Here is a 22,638-nt window from a genome sequence, read left to right as displayed (position 1 = left end):
GCCTGCAACCTCCGGACAGGCTGCCTAAGGCATGCCCAGCCTCCCCCGTGCTTCTCAGCGCTCCCTCCAGGCTGTGAAACATTTGCCTACAGACATTTTCTTACTATTTATTACATATGTTTTTATGAAAGGACTGAGCAGGAGGAATTTGCAATGAATAATTCATGTATAATTGTTTTCAAAATATAAAGTAATTTTTCAAAGAAAGCCACCGATCTATCCGTTTCAGAGCCCCACTGCTGCTTGGGTGCCTGTGCGTGGGCCACGGCAGTCTGCCTGAAGCCTTTTGCTCCATCCCGAGCTGGGACAGGCTCCTGCACAGAGCGGGACGGGCTGGCTGTGTTTGCAGATGGCGCAGAGCCTCCAGAATTCCCAGCCACGCACTCCTGCGCAGGTCCCCAGGCGGGTCCCTGGGGCAGCCTTGGAATCCAGCGCTGCTCCCCACCTCCACCGAGCCCCCGGCAGCACCGCAGCACCTGCATTGCCCTCCCTTTCGCTCTGCTTCCAATCCCACACCGAGCGCATCCTGCAGCTTGTTTGCTTCACCACGCATACAAGACAAGCCAAGGCCAGTGCCCGACCGACTGGGCGGGCACAGACACAGCGAGCTGCTGTCACATTCAGCTCATTACTGACATAGATGGCCAGGGGTGCCAGCTCCCTGGTCCTAGCCCACACACCAGAAATGGCGGCACCAAAGCAGGGGCTGATGGCTATACTGCTGCTGTGGGTACCCTGTTGCTGCTAAGTAGGTTTATATTCTGCAGACCTAGTCTGCGGAGGCCGGGGCACAAGGCTCCACCTGTCCTGTCAGACCCCAGGGAGCGGAGGAGAAACTGTCTCCTGACAGCTTCCCGGAAGTTTCTCCTCTGCTCCCGGGGCATAGGGGAAAGTGGGAGGTGGCCTCATAGCCACTTCTTGGAGGCCTCCCACCCACTGGTGTCCCAAGGGCATCTCAAGGTGTTCTGTCGAGACCCAGATTAGCCTTTGCCTGTGTGGCCTGTTCGGATACATGTGAGAGTGCCAGCGCGCCATGGAGGAGCACCTCCCCCACTTCCTACGGTCGTTTCCTATCCATTTCCGCCTGCCCTGTTCTTTGCCTGGGCCCCAGTGACCTTATTCCAACAGTGGAGTTCATCATAGGGGTTAAGAGGAACTGGGTTGGAACCCCAGGTCTGTCACTTTCTAACCATGTGACTGGGGCAGCTCTCATAGCCTCAGTTTCCACATCTTTAAAATGGAGTTAGTAAGAGTGCTTTTCTCATGGCTTATGACAAGGATTAAATGAGACGTTAATACCTGTAAAGATCTCAGCACAATGTCTGGCATGTAATAGGCATAGGCACTGCTACATGATGATGGTGGTGGTGATGGTGGTGATGGTGGTGATGACGAAGGTGGTGATGATCATGGTGATGATGGTGGTGGTGGTGGTGATGATGGTGATGATGGTTGGTGATGATGGTGGTGGTGGTGGCGATGGGTACTATCTCATCCCATTCTCCTGCTCCCTTTCCCCTATTCAGCTTCCTGCACAGAATGCAGTCAGTGTGGTGCTAACCCCGCTATTCCTCTGCTGTCTAACTTACTCTGGCTCCCTGTGCCATCATAACCCCTGATCATCCCCGTGTTAATGGCTGATCTGTGTGTTCCCCAACACTCAGGCACAGCCTTTCTTCTAACCCATCTCCAGACTTGGCTGTCCCACACAGCTTTCCTGCATCTGTCTTGGGAGAATCCAGTCTTCCTGGGTGTCTTTGGCCCTTAGATGCATGGACACATTTTGAATTGTGATTCAATATCCTTTTCTGGAAGGAAAGCCATGTTTTCTCATTTAAATCGTGACTACCGTGAGAACAGCAGGGGTGCTGTCTTCGGTCCCACCTCTCTTCTCCTCAGCATCCCTTCCGGGAGGTTCACCTCCAGGCAGGCAGCTCTGTCCAGGTTGGTGACTAACTGACTGCTGGCAAAGGGATGCCAGCATCACGTGCCCTTCGAACAGCCCACCTCATCAGTTTCTCCTAGGAAGGTATCGTCTCCTGGGAAGAGTCATCTAGATGATTCTGCTTCAGTTTGCAATGCAAGGAAGTGTGTTTCCTCAGTTGCTTCCCACCCCCTGCCCACCAGGGGTGTGAATTTTCTATTCACACAAAGTAGAAACCGTTGGTAAAAAGTAGGTTATGTGGGGCTTCCCTGGTGGCGCAGTGGTCGGGAGTCCGCCTGCCGATGCAGGGAGCGCGGGTTCGTGCCCCGGTCCGTGAAGATCCCACATGCTGCGGAGCAGCTGGGCCCGTGAGCCATGGCCGCTGGGCCTGCGCGTCCGGAGCCTGTGCTCCGCAACGGGAGAGGCCACAACAGTGAGAGGCTGCGTACCGCAAAAAAATAAAAAATAAAAAAAATAAGTAGGTTATGTGCACTGGAATGGAGAGATCACAGATAACTTTCAGTGAGTGGATCACACCAGGAGAGGAAAAAAGGGGTGTCCATGGATCCCCCTGCAAAAAAACATAGTAACTTACAGTTTAAACTGTGGACCATCATGAGACTTCGATCAAAATTCTAGTTTTCCCTCCTCAAGCCGCCTTGCTTTATCTTGTTCATGTTTCCTAGGATATATGTGAATATAAATCTCACTTATGAGCCCTGAAAGCCACTGCTGTCACAGCAAGCGTGAATCTGAAGACCTGGACGGCATGGCCAGGGAAAAGTTCTGCAGCGATGCTTGCGGCCCCGAGTGCCTGCCATGCCGACCGACCAAAGCCAGGCCGGCCACCCGCCCGTCTCTTTGTTCACTCATTCACTCAACAGACAAGCCTGGCACTGGGCCCCAACCCCAGGACACTGGGCCTCGCCCGCAGGGAGGCCTTGGGTGGAGGCAGACAAGTAACAGTCACAGGCTGGAGCACAGGGGCCATGGTGGTGAGCCTGCCGCAGGCCTGGAGGGGCTCGGCTGGCAGGGACCCCGGGACCACCTAACGGCCTCTCCCCTCGCTTGTCTTCCTTGTCAGGTCCTGGAAGATAACAGAATGCCGATGGATGACGATCAGTATGCTCTGCTGACTGCAAAATTAGGATATAAGAAAGAAGGGATGAGTTATCTTGATTTTGCAACAGGATTTGAAGGTAGCTAATGGCCAAGTGCAAACCTGTCTCCCACCCGTGGCCCTGCCGGTCTTTCCGAGTAGTGCCACTAGGCTGCTGGGGTTGAAGTAATGTGAGCTAAGATGTTGAAACGGTGTGTGAGTCCTAAGACTGAAACAGACATTAAAAAAAAACTTTTTCTTTGTGTTTTGGCCTTTTTTTTTTTTCACTCAGCCGCACCGTGAGTGCAGAATTTTGTCGGACAGAGCCTTCTGCAAGTAGTAGAAGCCCAAATGGTTTCTGCAATTTACTCCCAAGCCTATGCTTCTCCAATCACACCTCGTGTCCTTTAAGGTTCTCCTCCTAAGCATAGATGCTGGTTATCTGTGATTAGGGACACCCACGCACCAGCAAGGCAAATGTTCTTCCTCCCTTTTTGCAGATAAGGGAGCAGAGGTGCTAAAAGATCCAGTGACTCGCCCAGGATCACCCGGCCACTGTCCCTCCCCTCCTGCCCCACCCCCATCCCGGACCCACATGGTTGTCAGGAGATTTGTTGGGCACCGTGGAGTCCGGGCTGGAGGCGGGGCCTCCCGTTCGCCACCTGCTCTTTAATCTGCTCTCCCGGCCGCACGCCAGGCAGGCGGATGACCAGCACCCAGCCTCCCGCTTCCTGGCTCTGTCGTCTCTCCCCTCCCTTGTCTCCACTCTTACTGAAGTTTAGGTAGACAAATAAGCCCTCTGGAAAAGCTGCAGAAATCACGCATATATATGCATGACTCCATGGATATATCAATGCACTGCAGGCTGGATGGGGCGGAATCCGGAGCCCTATTTGCATTTTGCCGTCTTCCCCGGGGTTGGCCTGGGAGATGACTGGATGGTGTGGCGGGCCTCGCTAGAGAAGCTGGCCGCTGGGACTCCTCACCCATCCAACACCACCGCCCCCCCCACCGATTTCATTTGATGATCCTAAGGGAGAGAGGTCCCACACCCCCCAAAAAGACAACACGGAAGCCATGGAATTTTAGGATTTTGACACTTTCTTTGGCTACGTGTTTTGACTTTCTTGGAGGAACCCCCGTTTATTTTAGCGAGTGCTTCCGGTGCCCGGGTGCATCCATCGCTGCGGTGAGGAAATCGGAGCCCAGGGTGAGTGGTCACTCGCTTGAGGTCCCAGGGTGGTGAGCCTGTCACAGAGCGAGCACCACACTCAGCAGCTTCCCCCCTACCCTCCTCCCCCCTCTGCCCTCCATCAGTCCCCCCAGCATATAACCAGGTGCTGAGGGTGGGGGAAGATGGCGGCTCCAGGCCGTTGGGGGGTTGGGGGTGGACACGGCAGAGGGGATCAAGCAGCGGGGGGGGGGGGACATGTTATCCGCTAGGCATAGCGAAGCCCGGGGAGGCCACTCCAGGCCCAGGTGGGGGTAAGGCAGAGGGCCAGGTTCAGGGCTGGACTCAAGGATGCCCACAAGCTCCAGACGCCCTGCCCGCTGCCCATCCTGCAGACCACGTGGGGGGCAGGGGGGCTGTGGGTGCGACATGTGCAGAGATTCACGTCCAAAACCAAGCCCCAGGTTGTAGCCTGGCTTTAGACAAGGCCACACTCAAAGTGTCACAACCTGATGGAAATGGGTTGGTTTTGAGGTGGAGGTTGCACCTCCTTCCTCCGTTTTAAGAGAGAGAGAGGGCCTAATGCAGTAATCAACCAGCTGGGTTCTGGAACCTGATGGGCCTGGGTTAGCTGTGAAGTCTGTGAGCCCTGTGACCGTGGGGAGGTGAGCCTCCATCTTCTTATCTGGAGAATGGGCACAAGAATAGGTTTCCTTGTGTGTAAACTGGGCTCAAGAAGAGACTGTACCTCTTAGGGTTGTTGAAAAGACCAGGACTTGTCCGGAGACCTCTAGCACGGAGGAGCTCAGGACCTGCCTCATGACTGAATTACACTTTCCTGTGTTTAGGACCTGATTCTAGGAAACAGAAGAGGCAGGAATCCTCATTCTCTGCCTCTGGGAATGGAGAGACGGGCAAGATGTGGTCCCTGCCCTGGAGGACGGACAGAGGAGCCAGGCAGGAAACGTGCTGGGCAGGAGCATGGTCCTGGTGGTCTGGAGAGCAGGTTCTTCTCGTGGTGACGGGGCCATGTCTAAGATCATAAGAGAGTTCATGCTAGGCTCAGTCCGCGGGGCCGTAGTACTGTATCATGTTCTAACAGGCCTGGGGACCGAAGAAGTCAAGTGTTGACATAGAAATAAAGAGCCGTGCTCGCCACTAAGGGAAGTCCCCTGATATATGTCATTGTTTCAGATCCTAAGATGAACGGGCCAGAAGTGAGTTCATCTCAGACTCCAGTTCTTTCCAAAGGGAACTTGGACGGCTACTTTATAACTGCTGAAGAGTGCCTGAGACAGTTCCCCCCGGAGACTGAAGGAATCCTTCCGGGTAAATCATGACCTCTCTGCCACTTGGCTTCTCCAGACACCCCTCCTACCCTCTCCTCGGTCGCAGCCATTCAGCTGCAGCGGGTGTGAGCCCTGCGGCCCCAGCACATTCCACTCGTCGGGACACAGAGCGCTCCGTCCGCAGACTGGGCTTGCCTTTTCTCCCCTTCCCGGGACAGGGCTTAACTCTGTGATCCCCTCTCCTCCCCGAGGCCCTTCCCTGCTGACACTTTGCTGGGTCTGCCTTCTGCCCCTCCAAGGCCTTAGAGAAGTAAGGAGACCCTCCTCACAAGACAGGGAGGGGTGGGAAGGGGCGTAACAACCCAAGTTACAGTGAATTCAGGATGCTTTCAGGCATTCCATCCACTCTACTCCTGCACTCACCAAACAAGCATTGGGCACTTACATGTCATAAGCTGGACTCTCGGCTGAAAGCTAGGGCTGAAATATGGGAGCCCTGCTCAGAGAGCTCAGTCCAGCCCAAGACACAGATGGTCAACAGACAATTCGACACATCATGATTGGCTGCCGTAGAGGGACCGGTACTGTGCTATGGGAGCACAGGGGAAAAAACCCATTAAGGAGGGCTTCCTGGAGGAGGTGACCCCTGAACCAAATCTTAAACCCTCAGCATGTGCTGGCCAGAAAAAGAAGGGAGTGAAAAATAGAAGAGTGGGCTTGCTTAAGGTGGGTGGCAGACAGGTCATGGGCTTTAAGGAAAAGCTCCCAGGTCTGCGTGACCGAGGCATGGTTTGCATGCAGAAGCTGTAATGGATAAGACAGGAGAAATAGCAGCCATTCAAACACAGAGGCAGGAATGACCTCAAATGTTTTTGTGTTGAGAAGTAAAAGAGGGTCATTAAAGTGGGAAGGAAAATTGATAAATCGACCACATTAGCTACGAAACGGGGCAGAGGGCACGAGGGAGTTAGAATGTGTCCTCGCCAGGGTGTGGAGACCCCAGGGTGTGGAGACCCCAGGGTATGCAGGGGCAAACACCTCAGTAGCTGAAAATCCAGTGAGCCCAGGGGAGGAGAGGTGGGGAGCACCCTGTGGGTGGAGCCAGCCCCCAGGGGCAGGGCATCCAGAGTTTGCTGTGCTTGAAACATCTTCCCCGCGTGGATTGCCAATTGGAGATTCATTTTGGTTATTACTGAGCTCCCATTTTAAAATATAAACTCATGATGACTGTCTAGCTCGGATTTGCGGCATGGTTCTGACTTTGACTATTCGGTCCAACCATCAGACTGTACGTCCTAATTCTTGGTTTGAAAACATATGGTCACCGTAAGCAGATAGAGGGAGGGTTAGTCCTCATTATTTTGTCCAATGTGATGCCCAGCAGAGAAGAGCACGGAGCAGGCGGGGGTCGTTTACGGGGCGGAGAGCCTGGCGGGAGGGAGAGAGGGAGGAAGGGGAAGCAGAGGCACGGGGGCAGCAGCCCCTCCGTGCTGGTTAGCAGGGCCGGGTGGCCATCGCCCGCTGCTGCCTTTGTCCTGCGGCCTCACCCATGGCAGCCCAGGCCCCTTGCTCTGGCCCCTCCCCGCCTGTCTCCTCCCAACTCTCCTTTCCCCTGGGGACATGGGGAGGCCAAGCTCCCTGCTGGCGCCACCGCCTTCCTACGTTTATTATCAGTGTAGCTTGGTTACGGTGCACAGATGTCCCGTATTTCCTAAGATGGTCTTTATTTTAAATAGTTAACTAAAAACGTTCACCAACACCCACCCATCCTGCAAAGAACTTATAATCTAGTAGATAAGACAAAGACGTGAACCCCTAATTGCCAGGGTTTGTGTGATACAGACTCGGGTACTGGTTATATCCAGGTTCCCTGGGGGGCTGCTCGTTGCCCTCACGCGTATATGTAAACGGGACAAAGAGTGTGTCTTTTTTTTTTTAATAAATTTATTCGTTTTATTTATCTATTATTTTTGGCTGTGTTGGGTCTTCATTGCTGCGTGCAGGCTTTCTCTAGTTGCAGAGAGCGGGGGCTACTCTTCATTGCGGCGCACGGGCTTCTCATTGCGGTGGCTTCTCTTGTTGCAAAGCACGGGCTCTAGGCGCGCGGGCTTCAGTAGTTGTGGTGCACGGGCTCTAGAGCGCAGGCTCAGTAGTTGAGGTGCATGGGCTTAATTGCTCTGCGGCACGTGGGATCTTCCCGGAGCAGAGATCAAACCTGTGTCCCCTGCACTGGCAGGCAGATTCTTAACCACTGCGACACCAGGGAAGTCCCAAAGACTGTGTCTTGATTGTTGAGTGGGAAGGTACCGTCACTTTATTTCTTTTATTGAGCTCCTATTCATGAGAAATTCTTGAATCTCTCTCTCCATCAATAATGAAGAAACGATTTTGTATTAGTTGAAAATGCTATTAATCCTGCTGCTGCTGTTGTCTGCCCAGCGACTTTGTAGCCAGATGAGTCCATCTCAGCACCGTTAGGTTTACGGACAACAGCACAGTTGAGTAAGGCAGCCTCAACCTCATAGCCCAGGCCAAAGACCACGACCAGTCGAAGGAAATAATTCATTGTGACCAAACAAGGGGCGTCCCCCTCTCCCTGACTATGGCGAGGAAAGCAGGCACAGAGACCCCCTGGGTGACCTGGGGACGTGACCTGGGGACAGGTTCCTGTGGCCCTTGTGGGTTCACTGTCAACCTCACCCTCTAGACAGCGTCCGTGCAGGTTCAGGCGGATGTCTGTGAAATCATGTATATTTTAAAAAAGCAAGCAGGATCAAAATCCCCACACAAATAGGGTCTCCCATACATATGCTTCTGCCGCTGCATTTTTCACTTCACAATCTGTCCTGGACACCTGACCTTGCAGGGTGATCCCAACACGCAGCTCTGGTCAGAGTGCCCCTTTCTCTTAGGATGAGCCCGGGTCCTGCCTGGCTGGTCTGCAGCCCCTCTCTGGCCCCTCTCGACCCCGCCTTCTCCTCCCGTCACACTCCGGCCAGCACCCAGCCTCCCCTTCCTGGCCTTGCACATCCTGCTCCTTTGTCTGGATTGTCACTCCTGTCTCTGTGACCAGCTAACTCCTACCAAAGCGCTGGTCCTTCTTAAGTTCTTGGTCCTCCCTCCGGCCCTTCAGACCTGCTGGGAGGTCTGCTGCTGTCCACTCACCTTCCGGCATGCAATGTGGGGGACTTGTAATTCCATGAGACGTCAAGGCACGATAACACAACTGGCTACCACGGTGCGTGCCATGCAAATAGGTGTTTGTTGAATGCATAAGAGAATTCACTTTACATGCCAGGCAGTGAACCTACACGGCCTCAGTTGTTTCAGTCCCCACAACTAGCCTATCAAGTAGGCGCTAGCGTTCCCATTTTATAGATGAAGAAACGGAGGGTCAGAGATGGGGAGAGACTTCCCCGAAGCCACATACCTAGTAAATGTCGTAGCCAGGAATTGAAATAATATCCTTTTCACTCCAACATGTATTGGCTGCAATAAAATTAGGAGTCTTCATGCTGGGAAGTCAAAGACTGAGATTCAGGGAATGAGTAAATGTTTTAAATTTGTGAAGATTATAAATATGGGTTTCCATGGCATCTAGATTGTCCCTGTAGTCCAGCAATTAGGGCTGCGTCAGAGCACTTCTCCCCCCCACCTTTTGCTGCATTTATCACGCTGACTTGCTGTAATTTGCTTACACATCTTTCCTCCCTACTAGACTGAGAATCTTGATGTCAGGGGCCAGTTATCAGTACGTCCCTGTACCTAGCAGGGTGCTTGGTGCATCATAGGTACCCAGGAAATATGTGCTGCATCGTTCATACCCAGCCTCACTCCACGGATGTTTCTTAAGCACTGCTCTCTGGACTGGAGCTGTCACGAGGAATGGATCAGAGCCCACGTTTACCTTTAGAGGTGGAGCAGACAGTGAGCACGTGAGTCTCCAGAGTGTCAGGTGGTGAAACGGGCTAGGAAGAAAAATAAAGCAGGGTGAGAGGCCAGAGACCCATCAGGGTGGTGCCCTTGTACAGAGGGGACAGGAAATGCCTCCCTGGAGAGGTGGCATTCGGGCAGAGGCCAAAGGCCCAGCAGGTCTGGTGGAGAATCCCTGGAGTGCTGGAGGCAGGCTTGGCATGTTCCAACAGCAACAAGTAGCTTTCGGCTCTCGGCTCGGAGGAGGCCAAGGTGCAACTTTCTTCAGTCGTCCCGAATCCGGGTTCATCTAACACCAGCCGCCTCCACCATGCTGCCCAAGTTCGACCCCAAGAAGATCAAAGTCATGTACCTGACAGAGCCGTGCACCCCACCCCCCGCAAAAAAAAACCCAGCAAGGGTGAGCGGGGAGGAGATGAGGGCAGAGGGGTAGGGGGCTGGGGCCACAGTCAGGATTGAGGATTGGACCCCGAGTGCCGTGGGTGGAGCAGAGGAGCGACGTGCGCTGGATTGAGCTGTGCAGGTATCACTGGCTACTGTAGAATAGGGGGCTGGGCGAGGGTGGGAGCCCGGAAGCCCAGGAGCCTTGGGTCCGGGTGGAGGCAGTGGAAGTGGGAGAAGTGAAGCTCTGAACCCATGGCTGTGTGGGCAGATTGGATGCGGGGTGTGAGGCAAAGGGAGGACCCAGGGACGCTCCCTAGGTTTGTGGTCTGAGCAACAGAAAGAAGACGCTGCCACTTCTTGAGCTGGAAGGACCCGGAGGACGAGCTGTGAGGGACCCGGAGGACGAGGCTGGGAAGGACCCGGAGGACGAGCGGGAAGGACCCGGAGGACGAGCTGGAAGGACCCGGAGGACGAGCTGGGAAGGACCCAGAGGACGAGCTGGGAAGGACCCAGAGGACGAGCGGGAAGGACCCGGAGGACGAGCTGGGTCTAGCGTGGGCCAGGAGTTTGATTTCGGCCTTGCTTGTTTTGACGTCCAAGGGGAGTTATCTCACAGCCTTTGGAGACGGGGGTTTGGAGGTGTGCGAGGGCTTGGAGCTGTGACGTGGAGGGAATCAGCAGCAAAGAGATGGGCCTGCAGCCCCAGCAGGCTGTGCTCCTGGAGAAGAGGCCGCTGGACAGTGGCATCTCTGAGAGGTAGGGGCAGCACTTGAAGTCGGTTCCCACCGTATTTAGTGCAGTGATTGCATGTGTCAGTGCTGAGTAATTTTTGGTGAAAGAATAAGTGAGCGAGTACAGATAGATCTTGCCACAAAATCCCAAAAGGTTTGAAGTGGACACTCGAGTCACGGCAGGGCTTGCCTTACATGACCTCTGTGGAGGGTCCTGGGACGTGAAGGTACAGGCGGGGCCTCCGAAGTATCCAGAGAGATCCGTGGGTGGGACTGCCTCAGGGGCTGATGGCAACAGGGGTACTGGGACCACAGCAGCTGTAGCTCTCCAAGCCTGAGACACAGGATCGTGTTGGCCCAGACAGACCTGATTCAGATCCCGCTGCCAGGCACTTGCTGTCCGACCTCAGGCAACAGTAATTGTAACAACATTTTAGAGCCCTTAGGAAACCTGTCAGTCACCTCCTAAGTGCTTCACCTCGTTAGCACATTCAATCCTCACAACCACCCCGGAGGCAGGGACTTTATACTCCTCCCATTACACATGAGAAGCCTGGCAGGGTTAAGTCTCTTGCCCTTGGTCACTCTGCTAGTAGCCAGCAGAGCTGAGCTTTGAAACTAAGCAACCCACCTCCAGTGTGTGCCCTGAGCTGTGCAGCCTGGCCTCGACCACAGGTTCCCTGCAGGCCTCTGTTTCCCCATCTGTAAAATGGGAATCACCGCCCTCGTGCAGCATGACCTGCAGACACAGAGGCAGATTTCAGGCGGGGCCTTCAGCACAGGCATCAAAACAGGGCCCAGCCTCTGGGCGGCAACTCAGGGTGAGATCAGCACAGCGCTGGCTTTCCCGTGGACAGAAGTTGCCAGACATTATGAAAGTTGTATAAAAACTTGAGGGCAAGATTTTATATGTCCTGGAAAGCTCCAGCGTACTCATTCTTACTTCTGGTACTAGAAGTACCGGTCCCAGAAGCCGAGGGAGCAGATGGGAAAGAAACACCTTTCTTGTCCCTTTTCCTGAACTCTTTGCATTAAAAGAGGGTACCTGAGGACATAGTTCATCATTTCCTGGGGAAAGCAAATCATGGCAAGGATATTCCTGGAGCAGTGAAATCTCCAAAATGCCAAGTCGAAACACGGTTCCTTCCTCACTTTGGAGATGAGTCCACAGCGCGGGGGGCAGGGGTCGGGGGATGACGTCAGGTTCTGGGGGACAGGCTTTGACGCTGCGTTTTTGACTCTAGGACCCCTACGCGGCCTTCTTTAAGATGGACACGGACAGGGATGGCATCGTCACCATGCACGACCTTCATCGGCTGCAGCACCTGCTCTTCAACCTGAAGGATGAGGATTTCGAGCGATTCCTGGGCCTTCTTGGCTTGAGGCTCAGCGTCACGTTAAATTTCCACAAATTTCGAAATTTGTGTGAGAAGAGACCGTTCAGAATAGAAGACACCACGCCTCAGAGACTCATTAGGTAGGAGAGCACCATGGGTCAGCATTAACGCCGTGTCCACACACGGGTGCAGAGGATGGAGTTGCCCCCCAGGAGGTGTTTATTTTGTCTTTTCCTTAGTTCAAGAAAAATCACATTCAGAATTACACATTCAGTGTAGAAAGACTAGAAAATGCAGGTACAGGTTAGAAGACACACCTGATCTAAGCACCTGTGAGCGTCATTTTTGTATTTCAAAGTGTATCATCCTGGTCTTGTTGCTTTGCACATAAATATATACATATCTGTTTTTCTTTTTATGAGCCTTGGGTCTGATATATACACGTGTTGCTCAGCCTTCCAAGACATTTGGGGACACCGTATGCAGAGGGAGGAGCGGCGCTTGTCAGGAGAACACGTGGACTTCCTCCAGGCCTGAGACGTTAACCTGGGCAGTAGGTGTGAACTGGGGAAGTACAGAACACCTTATGGTAACTGATGGATACTGAGTGTCATTTCAGTCTTTTTTCTATGTGCATAAATGCACATATATACTGGTATATTTTTCTTTTTATAAATTTGGGCTCAGCCGTGCCAGCTGCTTTCGGAGGTGCGAGGACCCCTTCCAGCCCTTTCCTAGGCAGTGCTCCCCCCCAGACCCCCGGCCACCCAATGCTGGCCGCACTCACGGCAGGAAAATCTCTGCGTCCAGCTGAGCTGTGACTCTGTTCGTCTCCTTGGCTTCTCTCAGTAAGAGCATCTGCTCCTTGAAGCGGTAGTGGGTTCCCATCTTACCGGGACGCGTCACAGTCTGCTCTCCATTGAGATCTGTTGACAGGCATGAATGAAGTAGCCATTCAGCCACTCCTTTACCAATTATTATAAGTACACTATTAATATTTTTTTGAAACGTTACCATCCACTGCATTTGCTGCTACAGTGATACAACGCAGTAGTGGCATTCACTGGGTCCTTCTGCCCTTGAGGTACTCCCAGCCCCCAGGGGCTATAGGCAAGTGCCCCTTCCACCTGGCAAGGGCAACCCCTGGAAGGGGCAACCCCCAGAAGCCCCTGTCACTGAGCCAGACTTTGTGGCACTTGGCTAGGCTGCAGAGGCCCTCTGATCTTGCACTTTAATTTTTCCCTCTGAATTTGCTGGTTTTATTTTGTCTATACTTAAAAAGCCAGTGAGAAAGAAAACGACTGTAGTCTCTTTCTAAGTGAAACGATCATGTCACACGTGAGTTGAACACCTGCTTCCAATTGCTCCATTTATGAGGAGCTTTAATATGAGACTTGATTGCTTAATGTTAAAACAAAGCACAAAAATATCCTTCAGAAAGAACTTTCTGGAGAATGTATGCAGAATGGATATGGAAAATTTCAACCACAAAGCGCAATCTTCCCATCCAAATGATTCCACCTTCTTAGTTGTATTATTTGTTCATTCATCACACATTTACTGAGGGTCTGCTGTGTGCTCAGTGTCGCCCCAGGACTCGGAGGTACAAAGATGGATGAGATGAACACTCCCTTTGAGGGGCTCGGGGCTGAACTGCGACACGTACAAAAATAAAGAAATAGAAGGATGTCTGAAGTGCCACAGGGAGGCAAGAGGCTAAGCCTGCTTGAGGTGCACAGAAAAAGCAGGACATTTCAGTTGGGTCTTGAGGTGTGAGTAGGAGTTCGTCCGGTGCCAGGTTACCAGACCGTGGTTCAAGGCCGGGGAACAGCATTTGCAAAACCACAGAGGTGGGAGTGTGGAGCACATTGAGGGAATGGGGAGAGGATGCGTATTCAGAAGTGGCATGCACAGTGGGAGAGGAGGCCTCGAGATGCAGGAGGGCCGGATGTGACGGGGCTCGAGTGCCAGGCTTGGTCAGTAGGCAGGAGAGGATTTTATGCCGTGGAGTGTGTGGGTCACATTGTGCCATAGAAACATCCTTCAGCAGCCCCAGAGTAGAGGATGGATATAGAGGAAGCGGTGGGTTCCAGGGAGACCCAGCTTGGGCTCCAAGGGTCTGGTGGAGAGCGAGCTTTGAGACCCCAACCAAGGAACTGCTTTAGAAAGCCAAGCCTTCCCATGGCCGGACCCCATACCTGTGTTTCATGAAGGTATATCTTTTCATACCCCACAGCCCTTTAAGGAGGCATCACCTCCTGCCTTTTCAGTTGAAGGAATTGGGGCCTAGAGAAAAGTTACTGACTTGTCCAAAAGGACCCAGGTGATGGGCGGTGAACAGAGATTGGAACCCAGGATGCCTCTGGGGAGGGGCCACTTCCTCTGCCTGGAGAGCTCAGCCTCTTTCACCCTCCCCAGCCTCACTCTCCACCAGCCAAACCTAGATGCCTCGCCTTATTGGAAGCCATCCTGCCCTCTCAGTGGGGCCCCTCTACCTTCCGGCCTTCACTTTCCAGCTGCATCATCAAAATGCACTACTTCTGAAAACTTTGAAGGTTCATAATTTTGTCAAAGAGCGGAAGACCATTTCGTTTGCTTCATAACTGCATATCATTTTTAAATGTGTAAATACCAATTAGAGTGACTGGTCCAATGACCTGTTTCATTTACACCATCTATTCCCTCCCAATCCACTCCCTTGTTTAAAACACACGGGCCTTGTCCATTTATCTACTGACAACCCACATCAAGTACATTTTGGTACATGTACATCATCAGAGATGAAAGAATACTGTCAAGTGTCCTTTTAGCAGAATTAGATGGTCAGCTTCTTGTCACAAAATATTGTACGATCCAGTCGTTCCTGATGAATGACTAACTAAATGAAAATAACAAATTTCCTTGTTGTTCTTAGACATGTATCACTTGCTCAGTCATCAAGAGATTTGGCTTATATGATCAAGTTCACCATCATCTTCTGGTTCATCTAATAATTGCGAAACATTTCCTGATCTCAGTTTTCTTCCCTTTGCCACTTGCGCATGAAATAATTCTCAATTTTCAACTATATTCAGTGAATGCTAACATAAGACGACAAGGATGGTGTCACTGTCTTCTTTTTACCTTCTTGAAAGATGCTGTTACACTTAGAGCAGTGCAATCAGAAAACTGAAGGATGATGTAATAGTGGTGATTCATTTCAATATTGTATCATCCTGCTAGGAGATGCCATCATTTTTTGTTTTCTTCTTATTATTTAGTCTCCTTTTTTTAGCATAGCTGGAAATAATTAATGAGCAATGATTGAATATTTCTTAGAATAATGAAATAGATCTAGTATGATTAAATCAAGATCACTAAGATCCCATGATCTATCATATTCTAAGAGGTTTCAATGGACCCACATGGTAATTGCAAGATAGGAGTTTTATTTCATAAAGAAAATAAATACATTTTTTGTTCTTTTTTGGAAGACCTCTAAGAAAGAATAAAAGTCATGAATGCCACTCTTCTATTTTCTCGATCATACAGAATCACTATTTCTTCTTTAAATATTTGATAAGATTCACCAATGAAATCATCAGGTCCTAGAGTTTCCTTTGTCAGAAGAATTTTAACCACAAATCTAATTACTTTAATAGTTATAGGATCATTCAGGGTTTCTATTGCTTCTTGACCGAGTTTTAGTAATTTTTGTCTTTTAAACTATTGGTCCGTTTCATCTAAGTTGTTAAATTCATAAAAATGAAGTTGTTCATAGTATTCCCTTACTATTCTTTTAATATCTGTGGGGTCTTTAGTGATATCCCTTTTTTCATTTCTTATATTGGTAGTTGATGTCTTCTCTCGTTTGTTCTTGATTCATTTAGCTGAAGGTTTGTCAATTTTATTGATATTTTCAAAGAACCAGCTTTATGTTTCATTTCTTTTTCTCTATTGTTTTTCTGTTTCGATTTCATTGATTTCTATTCTTTACTGTTTTCTCCTTTCTTCTTGCTTTAAGTATACAGTTGATCCTTGAACAACACAGGGGTTAGGGGCGCCAACCCCCTGCACAGTCAAAAATCTGTGTATAGCTTTTGACTCCCCCCAAACTTAACTACTAACAGCTTACTGTTGACTGGAAGCTTACCAATAACATAAAGTCAATCAACACATAGTTTGTATGTTATATGTATTACATACTGTATTCTTACGATAAAGCAAGCTAGAGAAAAGAAAATGTTATTAAGAAAGTCATAAGAAACTTATATACACTACCAAATGTAAAACAGATAGGTAGTGGGAAGCAGCCACATAGCACAGGGAGATCAGCTCAGTGCTTTGTGACCACCTAGAGGGGTGGGATAGAGAGGGTGAGAGGGAGACGCAAGAGGGAGGGGATATGGGGATATATGTATATGTATAGCTGATTCACTTTGTTATAAAGCAGAAACTAACACACCATTGTAAAGCAATTATACTCCAATAAAGATGTTAAAAAAAAGGTCATAAGAGAGAGAAAATACATTTATAGCACTGTGTTTATCAATACTGTAAGTTTACATTGTCTTTTACAAGATAAATCATCCGTCTGTCAGTACCCATATCAATATTGTCTCACACAGTACAAAACACTGCAGGCGCCATACATTTTGGTGTATAACTCTGGACATCAAAACTGGAAAGATAATGTGAAAAAGAAATTCATATTTGTTTAGAGGTATAACGATGCATGCATTGTTAACAAAGAAGCAGCAGTACGATTGCTTTATGGGAGTGTGGTGTAACCGATATAATTGCTTCATGGTAGCCTAGCCTATACAGTAAAGAATGAATCATAAAATTTTTATAGCATACAGTATTCCAATCATATTCATAATACAGTATTGGAATCGTTCCTCTGAAAAAAACCCATTTGCCTGTGATGATAGTCTGATACACAATTTCTCCAATACGAGAGAGAGAGAGAGAAGCACCCTGTACGGTAATATAATTCTTTGAAAGCAAAGTTATAGAACAGGAAGAAAACTAACATATTAATTTTATATTAAATATCACTCACCTTGTGCCTATGTAAGGATACACTAGTATCTACATCTATTATATTTTATACATTCATGACATATCTAACTTTTCCTTAATTTTTTTCAATATTTCTAGGCTATGTGGTTAATCTGTGAATTTTTTTCAAATTGTCACAAATCTACAAAAAATTTTCCAATATATTTGTTGAAAAAAATCAGCATATAAGTGGACTCGTGCTGTCCAAACCTGTGTTGTGCAAGGAGCAACTGTAGTTTGCCCTCCTTTTATATTTTCTTAAGCTGAAAACTCAGATTTTTTATTTGAATTCTTTCTTTTCTATATGAGCCCTTAACGCTATCAGGTTCCTCGTAGGCACTGATTTAGCTGCATTTCACAAATTTGGATATGTTATAGTGTTTATTTTCATTCAGTTCAAAATGTTTTCTAATTTCCCTTTAGACTGTTTCTTGAAACCTTGGATTACTTAGAAGTATGGGTTTTTTTTTTCAAAATATTTCCATGGTTTCCAACTATCTGTTATTGATTTCTAGTTTAATCCTGTTCAGTTTAGATAACACGCTTCGTATGATTTTAATTCTTCTAAATTTGGTAGGGTTCATTTTATGACCCTAGAAACCATCTGTCTTGGTGAACATTCCATGTATCTTGAAAAGAATGTATATCGGACTGTTGTTGGGTGGAGGGTTCTATAAATGTCAGTAAGATCAAGTTGGTCATAGTGTTTAGGTTCTCGCTTATTTTCTATTTGTTCTATCAATTACTGAGAGAGGAGTGTTGACGTCACCAACAAAAATTTTGCATCTGTCTATTTCTCCTTCCATTTTTATCAATTTATGCTTCATGTGTTTTGAAACTCTGAGAAAAAGTATATTTGTATTTCCCATTTCTGCTTCTCTTCTTTTATTTCTCAAGCTCAAAAGTGTCTCTCTCTGCTGTCATTTTCCTTCCCCTGAAGAACTTCTTTCAGCATGTCTACTGGAGACAAGTTATCATAATATTCCTTCATTGAGCATATCTTTATTGCTCCTTCATTCCGAACAGTTTTTTTTTTCTGGATATAGAATTATGGGTTGACAATTCTTTTGTTATAACACTTTAAAAATGTTGTTCCATTGTCTTCTGGCCTCCACAGTTTGTGAGGAGAAATCTACAGTCATTCAAGTGGTTTTCTCTCTGTAATGTGTCATTTGTCTCAGGTCGCTTTCAAGATTTTTTCTTTAGCTTTGGTTTTCAGTAGTTTTTGTATGATGTGTTTGAGCATGATTTTCTTTGAGTTTATCTTTTTTGAGGTTTGCTGAACTTCCTGAATCTGTAAATTTATGTTTTTCCATCAAATTTGGGCAGGTTTCAGCTATTATTTCCTGAAGTTTTCAGTTTTTTTCTGTACCAATCTTTTTCTCTTCTCCTTTCAGCACTCCAGTGACATGGGTGTTAGACCTTTTGTTTTTGTATCACAGGTCTCTCTATCATAGTCCTTGGAGATATATTCTTTCTTTTTCCTCTGTTGATCAGATTAGATTATTTCTAGTCATCTATTTTCAAGTTCACTGACTCACTCCTCTGTCATCTCCATTCTGTCCTTGAGCCAATCCAGTGAAAATTTCATTTCAGTTGTTGTTTTTTCCAGTTCTAAAGTTTCCACTTGGTTCTTTTTTTTTTTTTTTTGACTGCAATTTCTTTGCTCAGAACTGGTCTTTCCATTTATTTTAAGAATGTGTACTCTTACTTCATGGTTATAATAGCTGCTTTAAAATATGATAATTTCAACATCTGCGTCAAGCTTGCTGTCTTTTATCTTGAAAATTGTTGGGATTTTCCCGGTCCTCTGTATATTGAGTAATTTTGGACTGTATCATGGACATTTTTAATGTTATGTTGTGACACTCTGGTCCCGTTAACATCCTTGGTGATGCGTTGACGGATTGATCTTTTTTAGGCAGGCAATCAACCCATTTAGTTTCACAGTGCAAGTCCTGACCTGCCTTCTGTGGTTTCAACATTGGTTCAGTTCTCAGAGCCATCGTAGCTCTATCAGGTGAGCCCATGAGTGCAGCATGCAGGAGACAGTCTTAACTACACTGTAGTAAAGCTCTCAAAGTGTTCACTGTGCTGCTCTGGGTCAGTTTCACACATGTGCGCATCACAGGTGAACCTGGAACTTCCTTCATTCATTTGGGCGTCCCTTCTTCTAGCCCTCTCTATGATTTCTCCCCACACTCTCCAGCACTCAGGGACCCCTTTTGGTTGGACAATCTTAGGTTTTAGCCATTCTGTGCTACTGAGTGCTTCTCATGACTGGGTCCCCCTCCAGGCCAACATGGTGAGATAAAAACGAGAAAGAGAAAATATTGTGGATTTCTCCAGTCCTCCTTGAACACAGGGACCCCTTTTACCATCTCCTCTGGTTAGAGAGAAGAATTTCAGTTGTGGGTACCTACTTGGCCAATACTATTGCTGGCACCACCATAGAAGTGCAGTTTGGTAACTGGGTTTGCCCCAGATTAGGAATGAGACAGTAAAAAGAGACAAGAAAGGGGGGATTCCCCCATGCTCTTTGTACTTCAGGGGCTCACCTTCCTAGTTCTTCGGTCAGAAAAACAGACTTTCTTTTGGAGATTTTTCTGTCCATATCCACTGCACAGTTCCAGAATTAGGACTGCCTTTAAGCAGCCGTTAAGTTGGAAATATGGGAGGAAAAAAGCCCATGAACATCACCATTATGTAAGTCATTCTTCAAGTTTTGATTTCCCTCTCCATAAGCCTCCTATTATTTACTTTTTACTGTCTTCAGAGAGTTGCTTTTTGTATTCTGTCTAGAGTTTTTGGTTGTAACCAGTGGAAGAGACAGGATGAAGTAAGTATATGTGTCTACTCCATCTTAACTGGGTCATCACTCATGCCTCAAGGAGTCCCCGCTCTCTGGTCTTCTTGGCTGAAGTGCCCCAGACCCCGCCCTGGTCCATCATTCTCAGTCACATGCAGTAGCTGAAGTTATCTGATTCACTTAATTTTCCATGTGTTTGCTGTACATTCCTGCCATCACAGGATGAGCTCCTTGAGGACATGGGTTCTGTTCACCATGCTCATCATTGTGTTTGTAGGACTTAGAGCTGCACATTGTATGTATTTGTGACTGACAGTCTGGCTGATAGGAAGGCTGGATCTGACTGATTGTCAAGATCTAAAGAGGCAGACAATAGGAGAGAAAATAAGTAACTTCTGGAAAAGGCCACAGAAAAACCTTCCAATCTCTCTAGAGGAGACAAGGATATAAAATGGTACAGAGGAGAAATGAATGGGAGATAGGTAGGAGCTCCTGGTTTGAGCACGAGTCACTAAGAAAAATAATCCAGCATCATAGCCTGGAAAAGGAATTGGGTAGGGAGGCTGCTTGGACATGTGTCTAGACAGTGAGATCAGCTTGATAGTGAGTTGACTTTGCAGAGATAGAACACGCCTCTCAGGATCTCCATCCTTCTGAGGGAAGTCCAGGTGCGTCGTCTGGGTTCAGACAGGATTTACGAGGCACCTAACGGTGAAGGCAGGGGAATAGGCCTCGTGAGGACCTACAGTCCTTTTAAACAATAGTTGTGAAAATGCAACATAATCCACCCAACCTTCCAAAACCTTAGTGGTAAAGTAACGATAGAAGATTAGACTGCTGTACCTTTGGATCCTTTTCCACCCTTGAAATTCCATGATTCTGTGAAGTCCTGTAGACAGTTGGAGACGGAATGGAGAAGCAGGTAGGTTACCGTGCTAACGGCACAGAGTGTGGGCAAACGGCGTCCAGGTGGTAGCTGGGGACAGGAGCGGGGATGACCTCTCAGAAGAGTACATAAGCTTTGGGGTGGAAGGAGAGAGGAGTGGTCGAGGGGGCAGGCAGAGAGGGAGAGTCACTCACTGAGGGCACACATTTGCCAGGTGGTGGGTGTTCCAACCCATGGTGTCATTTAAAGAGCAGCATCATGACAGTGACTAGAGAGAGGGAGATGGATAACAGCGTCACACGTTAAGCCAGCAGAGACCCCGGACTTGGTAATATAGAAGCAACTGGCGAATTTAAAGACTGTGTGTATTTGGGGGGGTCTCAGTCAGGGGAGGTGTGCCACCATATTTCACCTGTGTTCCCCACAAGCTGGCATCTGCCAGGAGAGAAAATGAAAGTGGGCATGACCTCATTTGGTCCATTTCAGCAGCGACATGGGAAGAGGGAGAAGACCCCGCCCAGCTGCAGCGGGTCCTTAGCACCTGCCCACTGAGGAAATGCAAGAATTTTTGTTTGCCAAACCACAGGAGTCAAAGTTTATGTAATTCACCAAAGAAGCGCTGGTCTGAATAAGACCCTTTCCGTGTGACACATGGGTCAACAGCACAGTGTGGGCTTCTGGGGTAATGAGGGCCATGGTGTTGTTGGTGACCAGTACGGAGCACTGTCAGTCATCAGGGGACCTGAGGGGTGGTCCAGGATAGCTGAGACCAGCAGCAGAGTTTCTTAGAAAGGATTCAAAGGAGAAGCCACATGAAGAGCAATGATTACTGCTTAATTTGTTGGTTGCAGTACTGTGTCCTGCTGTCTGCTTTTAAAATGTAGGACAGTAGTGGGATGTTCCAGGAGGGCCTTCTCTGGGACGCTGCAGGCTTCACTTTCCCCAGGACCTCACACAGTGCCTGGCACTCAGCGGTGCTCAGCAGAACTGCTCCGGTTGAATTGAAATAGACACGTGAAGTGAAAAGAAGATCCTGCGCGTGTAAAAACCATGGGTGGCCCTCACCTCTGTGAAATGTAATATTTAATGGATCCTTTCCTCTGAGGAGTGAAGGTAGAGGGGCTACCAAAACTGTAGCTTCAGACGGAATGACAACGGTGAGAAAGGCTTTCCTCTGGCATGGGAGGACCCTGAGCTTCAGTGCCAGGATTCCCGGTACTGGCTGTGCAATTTTTGGAACGCGATTTCACCTCTCTAAACCACAGCATCCCCTTTTGCAAACTGGGGTGGCAATGCCAGCACTGCTGTGAAAACCCAGATTCGGTAGTTCCAGCCTGACTGGTCACAGAGCTTGTGGAGGCCACGATTACCCTAAAACCACAGTGCTCCCCACCTGGCATCACATACAAAGGGTCAGCTACAAAGCCGCGTCTTTGGGGATCACATAAAGCTTTGACTGTTGCATTTTCTCAACTGGCGGCCTCCTGGTTGACTTTAGATTTTTTTTCCTTACGAGCAGCTCACCTGCTGGAGCATGAATAACGCCACTTCTTTAAAAGGGCGACGTGGGGCTTGTGTGCTGTCCCCACCCTGGTTTTCCAGGTTCCCTGGAGGGGAAGTTCACGTGAGGGTCCCTGTGGGGCCTCGCTCAGGTGTCCCCCTTACTCACCCTCAGGCAAGATGCACTGATCACCCACGTGCCTGTGCGCAAGCGTGGTTCCAAGCAAGGCAACCGAGGAGAAAGAAGTGGCAAAGGGTTTTACAGGGTTTCACGTGCCCCTAATTTGTTTTAGTGATTGGAAGAATCCAGGGCACCCCAAACTCCTTCAGCCACAGTCTTCGCTGCGCCCCGTGGAGGCCTAGCCACAGTCTTTTTTTAAAGTGTCCTTGGCGCCCATCGTTCTGTGACTAAACAGAGTTTTGATCATTTTACATCCCACAGACCTAACCTTTGAACATGAGCTGAGACTCAGTCTGTAGGTCACGTTCCCACAGTGTTCCTGGACTGTTAGCTTTGGTCTGCGTGATCACG

At 48.7% G+C, this 22,638-nt stretch overlaps 1 protein-coding gene across 1 annotated transcript in view; it reads left to right on the top strand.

Annotated features, from left to right (window-relative positions):
- EFCAB6 (EF-hand calcium binding domain 6) overlaps positions 1-22,638 on the top strand; it is a 215,550-nt gene that overhangs the window by 113,996 nt on the left and 78,916 nt on the right. Inside the window, 4 exon segments of the mRNA XM_022596843.2 lie at positions 3,009-3,123; positions 5,389-5,495; positions 5,497-5,523; positions 11,776-12,008. Coding sequence (XP_022452551.2) covers positions 3,009-3,123; positions 5,389-5,495; positions 5,497-5,523; positions 11,776-12,008 — 482 coding nt within the window.

This window comes from Delphinapterus leucas, chromosome 11, assembly GCF_059928025.1.
Source record: "Delphinapterus leucas isolate spDelLeu-1000000601 "Yukka" chromosome 11, BTC_Dleu_Yukka2, whole genome shotgun sequence".
In the NCBI taxonomy this organism is placed as follows: Eukaryota; Metazoa; Chordata; class Mammalia; order Artiodactyla; family Monodontidae; genus Delphinapterus; species Delphinapterus leucas.
This window is presented reverse-complemented; position numbering and strand designations above follow the sequence as displayed.